Here is a 16,879-nt window from a genome sequence, read left to right as displayed (position 1 = left end):
TTGTTAGTTAGTCTCTATTGACAACCGAATACAGATCCAATTGACGCCTCGTTTCTTTCTTTTCTTTCATCCACTTCCATTCGCCGACTCATTTGTTTGTCTCATACTAGCCTATCGTTCGTTATTCATTTCAATCTCCGACGCTCGCTTCCGCGCGCACCGCAACATGCGCCAGCACCAATAGACTAGACTCGCGTACCACAGACACCACCAACAACCAACTCGATATACATCGGAGGACACCCTCCTCTAATAACGGCTTCAAATATGGCCCCGTTAAGCCCTGCCAGCGACCGTCGATACTCCGACGATTCCATCTCTTCGGCTTCGACGACAAGTCTTGTGTTCGATAGGATACAAGAGAAGACAATGATGGACGCTTCAAGAGATAACACCGATTCTCGAGCCCTCGAGGACGATGATCCCCTCAAGGAAGAGGACGATCTAGAGACGGGTCCTTTCCTCGGCCCTGGAGCTTCCCTTCATCGTGAGCCCATGGATAGAGGATTGCGACGCATTCTCATAATTGTCGGCTCTGTCTTTGTCACAGCTTGGCTCATTGGTCTCGGCACATTCCTCTATTTCGGTTCATATCATCACGAGAGCGATACCGAGCACGATCCTGATGCTGCGACTCGGGGTTCAGGAAAGGCCGTCACAATGGATCAGCTCTTTAGTGGCTTCTGGCAGGCCAAGTCACACAGTATCAGCTGGATTGGCGGTCCTGATGGAGAGGACGGTTTACTGCTTGAGGTTGGAGCGAGCGAGAAGCCATACATCGTTGTCGAGGATATTCGCAACGATAAGGAGGCTAGATCGCCCATTGATACAGAAGTTAAAGCCTCCAAGTCACGAACATTGATGAAGGACAACTTCTTTGTTTACGAAGGAAATCAATACTCTCCCGAATGGAACGAGCCCAGCCCCGATCTGAAAAAGGTCCTTCTCGGCGTCGAAAAGAAGAAGAACTGGCGTCACTCTTTCAGCGCCATCTACTTTATTCTCGATGTCGAGACTCAAGAAGCTGAACCGCTCGTCCCTGGCAAGCCTGATGCTCGAATCCAGCTCGCTACATGGAGTCCCAAGAGCGACGCAATATCATACACTCAAGACAACAACTTATATATCCGAAAGTTGGACGATAAGAAGAATGTTGTCAAGATCACCAAGGACGGTGGCCCAGAGTACTTCTACGGTATTCCCGACTGGGTCTATGAGGAAGAAGTCTTTGGTGGTCGCAGCGCTACATGGTGGTCTGAAGATGGCGAGTACTTGGCCTTCCTTCGCACAAACGAGACGGGTGTTCCCGAGTTTCCAGTCCAGTTCTTCATCAAGCGGCCCAGTGGTACCGACCCTGAAGAAGGAGAAGAGGCATACCCTGAGGTTGAGCAGATCAAGTATCCCAAGGCTGGTGCGCACAACCCAGTTGTTGACCTGCTCTTCTACGACGTGTCGAAGAAGGATGTCTTCTCTGTTGATATCGATGGGCAATTTGCCGACGATGATCGCATCATCAACAATCTTCTATGGGCCGGTGGCAAGGCTCTCGTCAAGGAGACCAACCGTGTCAGCGATATTCTCAAGGTCGTCCTGATTGACGTTGGTTCGCGCAAGGGCAAGACTGTCAACACCATTGACGTCGATAAGATTGACGGTGGTTGGTTCGAGATCTCCCACAAGACAGCTTATATCCCTGCCGATCCTGAGAATGGTCGTGATCACGATGGATACGTTGACTCTTATCTGCACGAGGGCTATGATCATCTAGCTTACTTCACTCCTCTCGATAACCCTGAACCCATCATGCTTACCAAGGGCAAATGGGAAATCGACGATGCTCCCTCAGCGATCGATCTCGCAAACAACTTAGTCTACTTCATCGCAGCCAAAGAGTCATCTATCCAGCGCCATGTCTACTCTGTCAAGCTTGACGGTACCTCTCTCGAAGCTCTGACTGACCCTGAGACTGAGGCTTACTACGATGCTTCCTTTTCCAACGGTGCTGGCTTCGTCCTCCTGTCATACCGCGGTCCCAAGGTCCCCAGCCAGAAAGTCATCTCCACACCTTCGAGTGTCTTTACCTACGAGCGTGTCGTTGAGGATAACTCCGAGCTGGCCGAGCGTGCCCGTCGCCACGAGCTTCCTGTTATGCAATACGGCACCCTCGATCTTGGTGATGGCGTTGAGGTCAACTACGTTGAAAGGCGTCCCCCTCACTTCGACCCTAAGAAGGAATACCCAGTCCTCTTCCAGCAATACTCTGGCCCAGGCTCTCAGTCTGTTACCAAGAGATTCTCAGTTGACTTCCAATCCTATGTTGCCTCAGCCCTTGGCTACCTAGTTGTCACTGTCGATCCTCGAGGCACAGGCTTCCTCGGCCGCAAGCATCGTGTGGTAGTCCGCTCTCAACTCGGTGTTCTGGAGTCGCAAGATCACATCGCCGCTGCCAAGTCGTTCGCTTCCCGTCCCTACGTCGATGCCGACCGCCTGGCCATCTGGGGCTGGTCTTATGGCGGCTTTACTACCCTCAAGACACTTGAGCAAGACGCCGGACGCACTTTCAGCTATGGCATGGCTGTCGCCCCTGTCACTGACTGGCGCTTCTACGACAGCATCTACACCGAGCGTTACATGCGTACACCACAAGAGAACGCTGATGGCTACGACATGTCCATGATCGCCAATGCCACAGCTCTCGGCAGCAACAAGCGTTTCCTTCTTATGCACGGCGTTGCCGATGACAATGTCCACTTCCAGAACTCGCTCACGCTTCTTGATGAGCTTGATCTTGCGGGTGTAGAGAACTATGATGTTCACGTTTTCCCTGATAGCGACCACAGTATTTACTTCCATAACGGAAACCGCATCGTATACGATAGTAAGTTTCACCTTTTTGACGTAGTAAACTCGGACTAACAATTGGTTTCTAGAACTTCGTAATTGGCTCATCAACGCCTTCAATGGCGAGTGGCTCAAGATTTCTAACCCAAAGCCTCACAAGGATGGCGTCGAGAAGGAGAAGCGTGAGATTGACGGAGTGTCTTTGGTTTAGCATAGCATTTTGTAACAGTGTCTGGATTGCATTATGGCAGATTCATAGTATCATGGCGTGTCATAGCGTTGCATTAAAGAGACAGGATAACAAGACAAATCAATGTACTATCATACAACATACAGCAGTCCGACAGAATACATGCGTCTGACTGCGAAATTTACTATCAGAACTTCGTCCTCCAGTCTACCACAAAAGCCCATAAGAGGTCAATCGCTCAAAATCCTCCTTCCAACGCCTCCACGCGCAACTCGCGGGAGAAGCAAAATATGATTACAGGATCTGTATCCTCGCCAATAAACTATCCTTTTCTGATATCCGTAGGCGGGTACGGCGGGTACGAATCCATTTTGAATTTATTCTCCTGCCCATGAACAAGATACTGATTATGCGCTACCGGTCCTCGGATAAAATAGGGGGGAAGGCAGCGCCACATCGGTACCGGTACCTGCATCTAGAAACCGTAGCCGGTGGGCTGCGGCGCGAAGCCGTTTGCCTGGCCATATGGTGCAGGCGAGGGTGAAGAGCCCATGCCACCAGGTCCAGCTGTGATCATGAGTCTAGAAGCGCCAAGGATTGGTGTGTTGTCGTCGGTCTTCTCCTTCTCTTGCTCCTTTGCCTTGCGTGCCTCGTTGTCTGCTTTCAGGAGGGCGAGGTCCTTTGTTTGCTGGGCGAGCATGTTGATCATGTAAGGCATAGAGAAGTCCATGAGGCCATGGCGCCATGAGAGCTCCAGAACAAGGTCAGGGCGGATGAGCTCGTAGCAAGCGTACAACATGCCAGTGTAGCATTCGCGGTGGCCAATGTCGACGAACTACAGACGTTAGTATGTTAGGGATTTCCAGGTCTCAACTGGTACTTACATATTGAAGGAGGTCGCTGACAATCTCGGTCTTGGCAGATAGGGCAGCGGTCTCGATAGCGTCCTTGTACAGCTTGTCCTGCTTAGACAAGGCAATAGACTTCTCCCATCGCTTATTCTTGCGGTAGATGGAAGCAGCAATCTGGCGGAAGAAGATGAGGTCATGCTTCTCCAGACGGCTGGCCAGCTCGGTAGCATCGTAGTTGTCATAGTTCTGGACTGAGTCACGTAGGGTCTTGTAATCCTCCTCCTCGATGAGCAGATCGTTGACAGCCTCGTTCACAACACGCTTGTTCTGAGTTTGCACGTTGAGCAGGAAAGGCTTGATAAGAGGGAGGTCATCGTTCTTCTGGAAGATCTTGACAACGCGGTTAACGTCAATACGAGGAGTAAGAGTTGCAAGAAGGTCAGTGATGAGCGAGGGATGCTGCTCAACATAGAACTTGATAGCACGGTAGTAGATCTCCAGGTTGGCAACCTTGACCACGATCTCCTTGAACTGCTGGTGGTCCCAGGAGTTCTCGGGTCGCTCGATGACGGCAAGAGCAGCGTTGTCAAATTCGTCATAATGGTAGTAACAGAAGACCAGCTCAGGCCAGAGGTTCGCTTCCTCGCAGGCCTTGATCATCTTGGGGAGATTCATGCGAGACCAAAAGATCTTGATGTGCTCCATGAGGCGGTCAGGGTGGTACTTGGAGAGAGCGATACCGAGCTCAGTGAACATTCCCATATGGGCGCGCTCAAGGCCAAGGCCTTGCTCGAGAAGGCTAATAAGCTCGTCAAAGTAACCGTTGCGCTCGTACTCCTTGACTAGGGTCTGGAGTTGCTCAGCATCGACAATCAGGTTGAGACCGCAAATCTGGGCAAGTCGGAATTCCTTCTTCTGAACACAGGCCTCGTGAACCTGCTTCCACACCTTGATGTTGTTGGCCTTGCGGGCACACTCAACGGCAGCTTGGTAATCACCGAGGTGAACAAGAGTGGTTGCCAACTTGGCCCAGTTGGAAATGCTAGTATAGAAGATCTTGGAAGCCTCGAACAAGCCCTCCTCGTAAGCCTTGTCACCAGACTCCTCAATGTTAGCAACGTTGGTAGCTCGGAGGAAGTCCTCAAGCTCGGAGAGCTGGTCAAGGCGAGCATAAGAGAAAGCCAGAGCAGTGTCGATAGCAGGCTCGCGGAGGGTCTTGCGGCACATGCGCAAGTACTTGACAAGGTCCTCGTTCTTGCCGGCGTGGGTAGCAACTTCAATGACCTCCAGGTAGTTGCGGGGGTCCTCGGCCTTAATGTAGGACTCGATAGCATCAGAAACACGAAGACCATCAAGCTGAGCCTTGGCAACCTTGCTCCAGACCTCGGGCAGGTCAACTTCTTCGGCATAACCCTGGGCACGGTCGATGCTGACCACGTTCTCGATCAGGACGTCAACAGCAGCAGACTTGTTATCGGCCTTCTTGTAAATCTCGAAAGCTTCCTCAAAGAGGCCAACCTCAATACAGGCGGTGGCGATCTCATCGGCGTTGTAGTTGTCGAGCTTGTGAATGTAATCCATGACACGTCCCTTATCAGCCTTGGCAGCAGTGAACATAAGCAAGTTCTGGAGATTCTGGTTATCGCTGAAAGGTGAAGGCTCGAGAACGATCTTCTCAAGAAGTTCAATAAGCTCGAGAGGTAGATCATTCTCAAGGAAAGCAGCAACGGCCACGGAGACCTTCGAAGGGTCATTAGCCTCAGGAACCGCGGTCGCGGTGACTTGGTCAACAACAGATCGTCGGTGAATGTTGTTCTCGCTCAGCACGAAGCCCCACAGCTCATTATCAGATCGCTCCAACAGATATCGCGCCTGGGCTCGGTACATGGAGTTCTCATTTGTGATGTTGACGAGCTCCAAGTCATTTTGTCCCTTGGAGTAGGCAATGTAAGCCAGGTTGGGGTCACGCTTCTCACAGTACTTTCCGACTGTCAAGGTATCATATTGATCGTTTTCTTTCAGGAACTTCTCCGGGTTGTTGTTGGAATCGATATAGATCTTGGCAAGAGCATTGAAAACAGCTTGCTGCTGGTTACCCTCGTTAAGGGTCTTCTCGAGGAAGGGCAAGAGAAGCTTTAGTCGGTTTCGAGACTCGACCTCAGAAACAAGCGAATCAATGCTGATAGCCTGTGCGTTAACGGTCTGCAACAACTGCTTGATGACATTCTCGTCGCAGTCGACATCCAAAAGGCCTCCGATGACTTCGGGAGCTCGTGTAGGGTTCACAGACTGGACGTAGGTCTCAATAGCAGCAAATTGTTGGTTCTGGTACAGGTACAGAATCAGGTCGTGAACAAAGTTGAAACGATCGCAGACGATGATCAGAGGAAGCTGCTCGGGCAGCTTAGCTTCCTTAAGGAAGTTCTTGACCTTCTCTGGGTTGTACACGTTACTATCGCGGCACAATCGCTCAACCTCGTTAAACTGGCCCATCTTGGTAGCAGCCTCAATGTACTTGAAGTGCACGTCGGGGTCCTCAGATAGGTTCACAATGCTACCGAGGTAGTAGAACAGACCCTCAGCAGTCTTGTACTTTTCGAAGAGATCAATCAGGCGAACAGCTCCCAGGAGGTCAGAGTACTTGGTGGCGATAGTAACCACTGACTGCAAGTTTTGTCGAATGTTCGTCTTCATCATGGCATCTAGACAATCAAGGGATTGCTCAACAGAAAGCTTGCCGAAGAAGGTGGTGAGCCAGTCGGGGTTGAAGTTGGGGGAGCCAGGAATGTTGACAATGACGCGCTTAATGGCTTCGGGGTCCTCATAGAGCTCCAAAGCCTTCTGAGGAAGATTAGCCTGCTCGCAAAGTTGGGCAATGCGAGACTTGTCGAAGTGAGTGAACATCTCATTGCCCAGAATAGCCTCGGCAACTTGAGGAGCATGCATGAGATTCATCTCCAGCAGTCGGGTCTGAAGACGGGCATGTTCAGGCTTGTTCTCCTTCAGCGCATCAAGGAGGAAGGCAGTGGCTTGTTGGATCATACCCTGTCCTTGGAAGATGTCGCAAACACGCTCCAAATCAACCAAGGAGCCCTGCTCGTTATTAGCCAGAGCACTAGCAAACTCGGCACCCTTCTCAGGGTTGATACGAATGATGTGCTGAAGAAGTTGGATATAATCAGGTTGATAGCCGGTTTGAGCCGAGTACGGGAGAATCTTATCAAACTGGCCTGTCTCAGCAAAACCAGCAACAACCTTTGCGGGGACCTCCGCCTTAAGGTAAATGGTAAGGGCCATGTTCATATCGTAAGGACGGACCAAGTCTCCGAGCGCCTCAGAGCAGTCCAACTTGCCCTCCTTCAACCACTTCTCAAGCAAATGCTTGCGGTTCTGCTGGAGAACAGGCTGTGCAAGCTCGAGGGTCTCCTCACGGTTCAAGGCGCCCTTGTCCAAAAGCATACCGAAGTATTGAAGTGTGAAAGCCATCTGACCAGGTTGAACAGGAAGGCGCTTGAACTTCTCAATAGTCTCGGCGCTTCGCAGGAATCCTCGTGGGGAGTTGGCGGCAACCTTAGCAGCCTCCAGATAACTTCCCGCGTTGAATAGCTGCTCGAATTGGCGGGCATAAAGGTTGTCAGCACCGGGAAGTCCAGCTCTTGAGGCCATCTTGATAGCCATCTCTGAGTTGGCCGGGTTCTGAAGAAGATACGGGATGATGTTGTTGTCGTCGATGGTCACGAAAAGAACTTGACCCTTTCGGTTGATGCCAACGATACCAGAGGAGCCGTCGTCCGTGCATGTTGTGAAAATCGTCTCGCTCGAAATTCGGTTCATGTAGATGCACGAGGCAGTCTCAAGATCATAAAGGTGGATAAAGCCGTACTTGGTCACCATGTAGATGACGCCGTACTTCTGAGAAACCTGGAGAGCGACGGGGAAATCGTTGGTGGCTTCGGGGGGGAAGAACATGTCAACCGCCTTCTTCTGGAAAACTGGATTCGACTCGGGGTGGTCGACCTCGACAATGTGAAGCTTGGCGCCGGTTGCCGTTCGTACAGCGAAACTGAAGAACTTGGTATCTTGGGGAGCACCTTCTAGGCGAAGGGTACCGAAGGCGGCGGCGTGACCTTCTATGGCCTGGCTGATTCCACGATCTTTGGAGTAGAGCTGCATGGCACCAACCACACGGCCCTGCTGGGATGAAATACCAACGACTACCATCCACTTGCCATCGCTGTTGACTCGGTAGTTGATGATCTGGCAGCCCTGAAACTTTGTTAGCACTAGAATGCCATATTAGTGGCGGATGAAAGCGGCTCACGTTGAGGTTATCATTGCGCTGGAAGACCTTGACGGGGGCATCTTGACCCGCATCGTAGACATTCCAGTGGAAGACGCTGGTTGTTGTGACAAGACCAAGCTCGTTCTCGCTGATCCACTTCCAGAATTGGACATCCTCGTTCATGGTGCAGGACTTGAGCTTCTTCTTTTGCTCGAGGTCGAAGATCTGCAGTGTTCTAGACTGAGCCTTGAGAGCAATAACCTGTCGGTTCCAGTGCATGATGGCACTGTCGGCCTTGATCGGCCGACGGGTGACGTTGTTGCCATTCTTGAGCTCAATAATAACAACCTCAGGTTGGGCAGCTTCGTTCTTCTTCTCTCGCACACACACGTAGGAGTCGGACTCGAGTGTCTAGCTTCTAGTTAGCTCATGGCCTTGCTTATCGCGACCGAGTAGCTGGTGGCAGTTTGTGGGACATACGCAGGAGTTGAAGCCAATGCTCTGTGTGTCCACGCCAACATTGGCGAGCTGGACAAGCTCCTGAAACTTGATGGGCAGGGTCGGCATGGCGCCGGTGTGGCCTATGATGAGGTAAAAGGGACCTTTCTCAAATCGACGCTCCTAAGCTCGAGTTCGGTCGAAAGACTGGGAAGAAGAATTGGTATCGATCTCGGATCGATCGTCAGTAATTATGCCGGGGTTGCCTAAGGTTGGCGCAGTGTGAGCTTCCATATGCCGCGTGGCAGGAGACAATATTTCGAAGTAAACAAGCGCGAGGAATCGAAGGGAAAGAAAACAAAAGCGACGACGTGGAGATGCGAATTCCACTGATGGGCACAGGCGAATTAGTCGTCGAGAGGGAGGATGAGCAATGGGTGGTGAGGGTGTGTTTTGGTTAAAGGAGAGATCAAGAAGAAGGTTAGGTTAGGTCCAGGTCACTTTGGGTTACGTTACCTGTTCTGTTTGGAAGGAGCCACAGGTACAGCTGCATTGAAGTGGAGAGTGGAGGTGCAGCACTGAGCCAGAGCAGAAGGTACGTACCCTCTATTGAAATACGGCGTGCCTTGAGCTAGCGTCCACTGGCTCGCACTGGCCCGGCGTGCCAATGCTGACAGCCTATTTCAGGAGCCAATAATTAGCAGCATGGCGCCTTGATTTTCCGAGCCGGCCGAGATTGAGTCAAGCAGGCTTTCGTCATCAACAAACAGGCGCCAATCGATCAAGGAAAAGGGGGAGCTTGAATCACTGTCGAGATTACCCTGAACCCATCAATTGAAATGATTTAGCAGCTTCACCACGTGAAGCTTTAAACTGAGCTAGTGAGTGACATCTTGCTATGATACTGGTTTCTGGCTTGAAGCGAATCTCTTTCTAATTTTTGTCAAAATTTGTGGTCAAGCTCATTCTGGTTGAGAGATTGGCTGTAGCTTGTAACACAACAGCTTGAGCTCAATTATAGCATGCTGCATGTGCAAACAGGTCTGACAGGGACACCCGAAAACTGGTCATAAGGTTTATGGAAATAAAAGAACAAACCCGAGAAATCGTTTACCCCCATCTATAATCTGGAATCATACTCAGTAAACCATACCCCCTGTTATATGACTTGATGGAATCTCGAGAAACTATTCCAAATACACAACAACTTATTCAGGCAAACCATATCCTCATTCGTTTAATATGTGCCAATCCGTATCCAAACACCCTTTAAGAACTTAAGTTATGCGCCCAATCTCAAACATATGAAACAAATCAACTTCAACATCCAACTATGACAGATGTTCCCGGTCAATATGATGTGTAACAGCCGCCTCATCTCCCTCAAATCCTTCGCAAAACGGACACTTGACCGTCTCAACACCAGCACTCGGAGCACTCCCCAAACCTTCATCGATATCCGGTATGAAATCCGCCAAACTTCTTGGCGGAGGCCCAGTAGCAAACTCATCGTCTCGCCTCACATCCGTGTATCGCATAGTAAATCTCGTTGACTGCGACTGACTTCCTGTCTCTCCCGCCGCTGCAGCTGTGTTGCCCATTCTCTGTACTCGGCCCACCTGGCCATCCTGTAGTCGTACTTTGATACCTCGTGGATGATTGCCCCGCGTGAGGATATCCTGCACTATTCCTTTTGTCTCTTCTCCTGTGGGCTGATCTTCTTTCAGAATGATGAATACTGAAGCTCCAGGAATGACTTGTTGTACTGTTGGGACTGTGCCTGATGCTTGCTGTGGTGTTGCAGGTGCGCGAGATGGCCTTGATGAGCCTCCTCGTTGGTTATTCTGCTGTTGACGTGGGGGGCGAGGTTGCCGATTTCGAGGCCGATTTGGCCGATTCATCGTTGCAAAGAAGAATGCTGAGCCCTTGGATAATACAAAAGTGGCTTGTCTTGCTGCCCAAAAATGAGATGGCAAATAAAGCAAGGCCTGGGGGAACGCAATATTGGTGAGGTTAAAGCTGATTTGATGATGCATGAGTAACAAATGAGGTATTGAATCTTTCTCTTATGAAAAAAGTTACCCTACAGCAAATCGTGACACAGCAAAAGCACATATCACTTACAAACACAAACACAAACACAAACACAATCGACATTCGGATTAGACTAGAGTGAGAATAAAAGACTGATTTCATTGTAATGATATAATTAAGCTGAGATTGTCATACTTGGTACTTATTGGCCCTAATCAAATGACCTATACCGTTCACTACCTCAAACCGGCCATTCTATGTATGCTTGAAATCCACATCGTGCTTGAACCTCAGAACTTTTGCTATTTTCTCTTCAAGCTTCATCGGAGACAGGGGAAGGGGCGGGCTTCTTCCTAATATCCTTCCATCCCATTCCAAAAGATGTAAGAACCATGGCACAAGACGTGCCTACAGCAAGCAGAAACGTCGCACGTACACCTCTGGAGTATGACCACAAGACCTGAGGCAAATCCGCTCCGGATACAACGTCACTGACTGCTCCAGCACCGGCATCGATGATCATGTCAGCGTTGATATCGGGAAGTCTTCTGACAAGCTCATTGCGAAGCTCATGAGTGAAAATGACATTGGCAGCTGTGATAAAGATGGCACTGCCAAAAGTCTGCGAGAAAGTCAAGATTGCCATGGCTATAGGAGTAACATCAGCACTTGTGTTCGCCTGGATGGCGATAATGGGCATCTGTAAGCCGAGACCACGACCAAGACCTAGCAAGATCTGATAACCGGCCCATGTAGCTGTGGAAGCGTAGGGGCCCATGGAAGAAGCCAGACCAAAGCCGATAGAAGAGAGAACACCGCTGGCTGTGGCGAATGGAAGGTAGTAGCCAACTCTTTGAGCTGCTGTCTGTTAGCTGAGTGACTTCAGGTTCTCTGCCAAGGTGACTTACCAAGAGCGCCACTTGCGACAGCTGCAAAGATAACGCTGAGAATGCTGGGCAGAAGATTGACACCACTAGTGAAAGGTGAAGCATTTTTGGCCGATTGGAAATAGACAGGAAAATAGTACGATGCCACCATCACCGTAGAAAACAGAAAAGACTGTGACAGACACGAAGCCCAGACCTCTCTTGTGCGTACAATTGGGAGAGGAATCATGGCCTCTGAGCCAACGCGATGCTCCCAGTATATAAAGATGATGAAAAGAACACCGCCGCCACAAAAGAGTCCAATGACAGTTGCAGAGTCCCAAGGATACTCAAGACCTCCCCATTGAAGGGCCAGAAGCAACATCACTATGCTAGGGCAGAACAAGACGAAGCCGGTGAAGTCGAGTTTCGTTTTCAGAATCTGCATAGCGCTTTCATCTCTATTGGCTCGATGATCAGGCATATGGACGAACAGAATCAGAACCGCGCAGATGGCGCCGATGGGAAGGTTGATGTAAAAGCCTAGATGCATTGTCAGTATTTGTAAAAGTCTTGAACAACGATGAACATGACTTACACCATCGCCAAGTGCTATACTCAGTAAAAGCGCCTCCTACCAAAGGGCCACTGATGATTCCTAGCTGAGCAAACCCCATGATGATACCGACGAGGGACGGACGCCTATGAATAGGAACCGCCTTCGCAATCATAGTAAGAGCACCATTTTGGATACCAGAAGAGCCTATTCCAGCAACGGCTCGGCCAATAATCAACATAGTAGACGACTGGGCTACGCCGCAAATAAGACTGCCAACTTCGAACACGAAGAACAGCGCTAAGAAAGTCCACTGCAGTGTGTGAGAGTCTGTACTATAGGTTGGGCTGGAGATTACTCACTCTTGTGTTGAAGTACATGTATATTTTGCCGGTAAGTGGTTGTAGGGCAGCACTGTGACATATCGTGGTCAGCAAATGTTGGAGGATTTAACCTAGCGCTGACCCTACCTAGCAAGGTTGTATGCACTGGCATACCATCCTATGTCTGGTAAAGAATGAAAGTCCGAAGTTATGCGTGGAACAGCCTAAATATCCTTAGTATCGAGTGAAACTCCAAGGACTGAATGTGGAAATTACCGTTGAGATGATGGACATATCCAGCAGCATCAAGAATGCAGCAAGCGTAAGAGATATCATCATGCTTGCAAGCTTCCATCCCGATATCCATTCGGTTTCCTCCTCCTCTGTTGTGAGTTCGCCATCGCCATCGCCATCTTCTGATTTCTTCGGCTTCTCGTCTTGAGTGGGTTCGTTCAAGGTCGGTGTATCTGAACGCGATCCGGTCTTTTCATCGTCGCCGCTGATGAGATGAGGCTCGCTGCGCTCTGTCTTTGATATCGGCGTAGTCATATTATCACATTCAAAGATAGAACTTCAAATAAGAATGCAGAGTTGGTTGAGCCTCGAGGCTTTCAAAAAGTTGCCTGGCATCTTGGGGACACCGCATTCTTAAACAATTTGACAAAACAGCCATATAAGACATAAGCACAGTCTCTCCTCAGGAGTTGGTAGTGTAATTTCTAGTCCAGGGTTCATTTGTTGTGGTGTTAAGGCTGAATGTGGTGTCAACGGAGTTGGCTGTCACTTCTGGAACGGAATTCCGCCCAACCATTGAACTCGCAGAACTAATTGGACCATGCTCCTTTCTTGGTGCCTTTTCCCAGATGGATTCGGTGCAATATTATTTCCCGGTATCCATTCGTTAAGATACTGTACTAAAACTCCCATGGGCCAAAAACGTCGCCCATCCAAGTTACATCACCAAAATCAATCATATTAATGTTCGCCATGTCCATGGTTGCCTGAGCCGTTGATGGTGGAGGAGGCGTTGGCACCGACGGACCTGCTCCTGGATTTGTCTGCATCGAAGATGCATTTCTTAGGTGTCGTGATAGTGTAGGTTCCCATGAAACTCGGATGTTGTTCATAATCTTAGCCCCCATGGCAAACACCGTTTCTTCACCTTGGCTTGTTTTCATCTTATAGACAGAATCCACCCGTGTGAAGAGTTCAACGACTTGGTCCAGTAGTACAAGCAAGTCTGCCGTATTTCGGACAAACTCCTTGTCCCAAGCAGGGTCTTCTGACGTAGTAAGTCGATAGAGGGCAATCTGAACTTGTGACAGCTGGATATAGATTGCAAAGGGTGCTCCTGGAACATTTTCTGGAGGTATGTCAAAGAAAACATTGTACCATGATCTTATTGCTTGAAGGCAAGAATACATGCTTTCAATTCGCTGATTGACTGGTATGTTTTGCATAAAGAGCCCGACGGAGTTGATTTGAATCTCTGTCGCGAGCGAATGTGCTTGCAAAACCGCTGGAATCTGTCAGTATGCTTTGCGCCATGAATGCATTTTAGACTTACGGGTTATAGGCATATTCGCTGGCAATCCGTCTCGGACTGCTTGGAGTTTGGCAAGCAAACTCTTTCTGAAAACATATGTAGGCGCCGAAGATGACTCGCCCATGACATCTCGAACGAGCAGTTTCTGTGCCTCGTCTGCAACAAGCTGATACCTGACAAATGTGGCCAGAAGCTCGTCCGATGGCCATAGTTTGTCTCTTTCAAGAGCTTCCAGGCAATCACTCATATGCGGTGTCCATTGAAGAGGATCCATCTTGCCGACGAATGATGACATGCTACAAAGGTCAATAAGGCTTGTAATCTGAGGGAATGCTACTTACACTGAAGTCAAAAACCACAGTGACACGACAGCTCGCCTTTCTTCTTGAGTGCGTAACCGAGGTGGAGGGGGTCGTCCTCCCCACATCTTGAAACATATTGTGAAGTACTGTTCTTCAACAGGGGCTTTGGTAAGACCGAGATCATATGCAAGTAGTACAGCCATTTGGCAAAATGTGATGATAAACGGCCTGCCTGGACTTGAAGTGGTGGCAGCCCTAGATAGCTAGTGTCAGAACATGCTACGATGAGAGAATGTTGGTGATTAACTAACCAAGCAATGTAACATATCAGTCCTTGAAGGCAGTCCATAGATCTCTCATGGTTTATGATAATTCTCGTGGCGATTTCTTGGCGTACTTGATCTTTCATCTTCATCTGCTGCTCAACACACATGGAGGTGATGTTCATAATACATAACCACAAAAATGGCTTCTCTTTCCGGAGAGTCGCGGCTGTTATATCTTGTGGTAGAATCATGCAAGGAAAGTTCTTGAGCCATTGTTGGAATTTTGCCAGACACATTTCAGCCTCTTCTGGGGTGGGATCAAACGAGGTGGAGGCATCTTCACCAATGCTGGATGGGGAGGTATTGGGGTTGGTATTGGCTGTGCTTCTTGAATCATAATTATGAGACACAGGATACGGACGAGGATAAGTTTCTGAGGAGGAAGAGGAAGCTGCAGCAGTCGCTAGTGATTCTAACCGACTAGTGAGGTGACCCATGTTGGAGGAATTCATCAAGGGGCTTGAGTCACAGGGACCTGCCGAGTGCAAATGCCCATTTGACGGCTGAGAAGCGCGCAGAATAGTGACGAGGTCTTCAAGTTTCTCTTCAAGCTGAGCGGTTCTAGAAGACGTTGACTTTTTGGCAACCCGTTTGCGCGAGGTTGCCATTGGCTGACATGGCTTGCCGAGACGATGGCACCTTTCACAATCCTGGCCAGAAGCTCTCAAGATACACTTGCATTTAGCTCTTTGACATGCAGTGCAAGCTCTTCCATAGCCAGCGGGAGTCCCTGTCGTACTAGAGGCTGCAGAGCCTGACAGTTCGGGTGGTGCCATCTGTTTAAGGTTGTGTGACTGCTACGCCAAGAGATCTCGCGTACGTAAACAGACAGACAAACAAACAAACAAAGGAAGAAGTGATGAACAAATTCCGGTTGCGCAGTAGGGCTGATAGGAATTCGAGAAACAGTTTTGAAGGGGTTTGGTATGGGAATTGAAGGAAACCGGAGTTTAGGAATGCCGGGGGTTAAGATGACGGAGTTCGGAATTCGGTTAAATCCGTATTACTATATCCAAGCAGTCGCAATTCTATGATGACCCGAAGTGCAGTCGATGAAGCCATTGATTCGGAGAGATTTAGCCAGATCATCATGTATTATCAATCAGAATGGCCCTGGGATGTTTTCAATATGTGATGTGAATGATTCCGTTTTCAATCCAATCCCTACGGAGTCTGGCCAGCCCTATTGAGGTAGGTTACGCCGGAAAATTCACTTAGTAGGTTGTTAGCAGTAGTTAGCAGTAGGTTGTCCCTTCCCAACATGAGCTACCTGGCTAGGTAGTGTGGGACCTCATAGACCTCTCTCCTTTGCATCAACATTTTCCATTCGTTCAACCAAAGTACAAACAAACACTACAGATCCGTGGTCAAACATGTCGCGATTAATGCGATCGATTGGGTATTCCCATGCGACAGTCTATGAAGGTCCTGAATTGTCTTTCCTCCCCTAGTCACTCCCAAGCTCTCTGCCGCCAACAAAGCTACTGAAACCCCCAAAATCACTCTAGAGATGGTTTACAAGCAACAGAAGCAAATATTATCAGCAGTCCAAGAACTTCAGCGATATCGTAAGTCACTAAAATAGCATATTAAAACTAAGATTTTAGATATCTAACTGTTTTCTGGGTGATTAGCAGCATTATAAACAATCCCAGCGAGTTTTGAAAGAGAACCAACGACATTGGTTACTAAAGTTCTATTCGCGTCTTGATTCTAGATTATACCAAGCACTTACAGTAAGTTTTCCTGGATATTTATTATTGTTTAATACTAATGATTGATTTCTTAATGTTTAGATATCGACACTAAAGGTTCTTAGAATCCTATCGTCAGTCACTAAGCATTACCTCTTGACCTGCCCATTCATTGTTCTGCTCTAGGAATTATATATTGGGCTCTATATGGTTACTTCTACCGGCAGAACCCGTTATACACAAGCATGGTCAGCCCTTGTAAACTCCAAGGTGTTCAAAGAAGGCGAATAAGCGATGTGACTCGAAGGAGGAATATTTATCTTAGATTGAATTCAAGACAATCGATTCGAGCAGTATTGACCTTATCCAAAGAATAGGGGATAGCAATATCTTTCGTTGTTTGCTTCCTGGTATCAGATCTCAGGGTTACATTACAAGCCAAATCCGCCTTCCCTTAATTGGTCGTGAAATCAACCAGCACGCCCCTTAATTGGCTGGACATATCTTAGCTTCAGGGGCCAATCAAAGCCGGTGTTTCCCGCTCTTCTCAATTAACTAACGTCACAAGCGTATCTTGGGCTCACTTTACCTTGTAGATTTCTTCTCAACTCCATCTTCATCGCCGACATC

General features: G+C 48.9%; 5 protein-coding genes across 5 annotated transcripts; 1 reads left to right on the top strand and 4 right to left on the bottom strand.

The window, feature by feature from the left end:
- Nucleotides 1–267: 267 nt before the first annotated feature.
- FTJAE_13998 (dipeptidyl aminopeptidase) lies at nt 268–3,052 on the top strand (the record flags this gene model as incomplete). Its single annotated transcript, XM_037347191.1, has 2 exons — nt 268–2,878; nt 2,931–3,052. The coding sequence occupies 2 exons, from the start codon at nt 268–270 to the stop codon at nt 3,050–3,052; spliced, it is 2,733 nt and encodes a 910-aa protein (XP_037198991.1).
- Nucleotides 3,053–3,506: 454 nt separating this feature from the next.
- On the bottom strand, nt 3,507–8,731 carry FTJAE_13997 (clathrin heavy chain; the record flags this gene model as incomplete). The annotated part of the gene is made up of 4 exons (XM_037347190.1): nt 3,507–3,866; nt 3,916–8,148; nt 8,204–8,575; nt 8,645–8,731. The coding sequence occupies 4 exons, from the start codon at nt 8,729–8,731 to the stop codon at nt 3,507–3,509; spliced, it is 5,052 nt and encodes a 1,683-aa protein (XP_037198990.1).
- A 1,202-nt stretch (nt 8,732–9,933) lies between these two features.
- On the bottom strand, nt 9,934–10,503 carry FTJAE_13996 (uncharacterized protein; the record flags this gene model as incomplete). The annotated part of the gene is made up of 1 exon (XM_037347189.1): nt 9,934–10,503. One exon carries the CDS (start codon nt 10,501–10,503, stop codon nt 9,934–9,936), a length of 570 nt encoding a protein of 189 aa, XP_037198989.1.
- A 446-nt stretch (nt 10,504–10,949) lies between these two features.
- FTJAE_13995 (major facilitator superfamily transporter) lies at nt 10,950–12,930 on the bottom strand (the record flags this gene model as incomplete). Its single annotated transcript, XM_037347188.1, has 6 exons — nt 10,950–11,494; nt 11,545–12,045; nt 12,101–12,371; nt 12,421–12,472; nt 12,529–12,605; nt 12,658–12,930. The coding sequence occupies 6 exons, from the start codon at nt 12,928–12,930 to the stop codon at nt 10,950–10,952; spliced, it is 1,719 nt and encodes a 572-aa protein (XP_037198988.1).
- A 365-nt stretch (nt 12,931–13,295) lies between these two features.
- On the bottom strand, nt 13,296–14,992 carry FTJAE_13994 (Zn(II)2Cys6 transcription factor; the record flags this gene model as incomplete). Its single annotated transcript, XM_037347187.1, has 4 exons — nt 13,296–13,900; nt 13,949–14,223; nt 14,269–14,484; nt 14,541–14,992. The coding sequence occupies 4 exons, from the start codon at nt 14,990–14,992 to the stop codon at nt 13,296–13,298; spliced, it is 1,548 nt and encodes a 515-aa protein (XP_037198987.1).
- Between the last annotated feature and the right edge of the window lie 1,887 nt (nt 14,993–16,879).

Source organism: Fusarium tjaetaba (assembly GCF_013396195.1).
Source record: "Fusarium tjaetaba strain NRRL 66243 chromosome Unknown NRRL66243_c0000516, whole genome shotgun sequence".
NCBI classification, from domain to species: Eukaryota; Fungi; Ascomycota; class Sordariomycetes; order Hypocreales; family Nectriaceae; genus Fusarium; species Fusarium tjaetaba.
The sequence above is the reverse complement of the archived record's forward strand: the minus strand, read 5'-3'. Positions and strand labels throughout refer to the sequence as shown.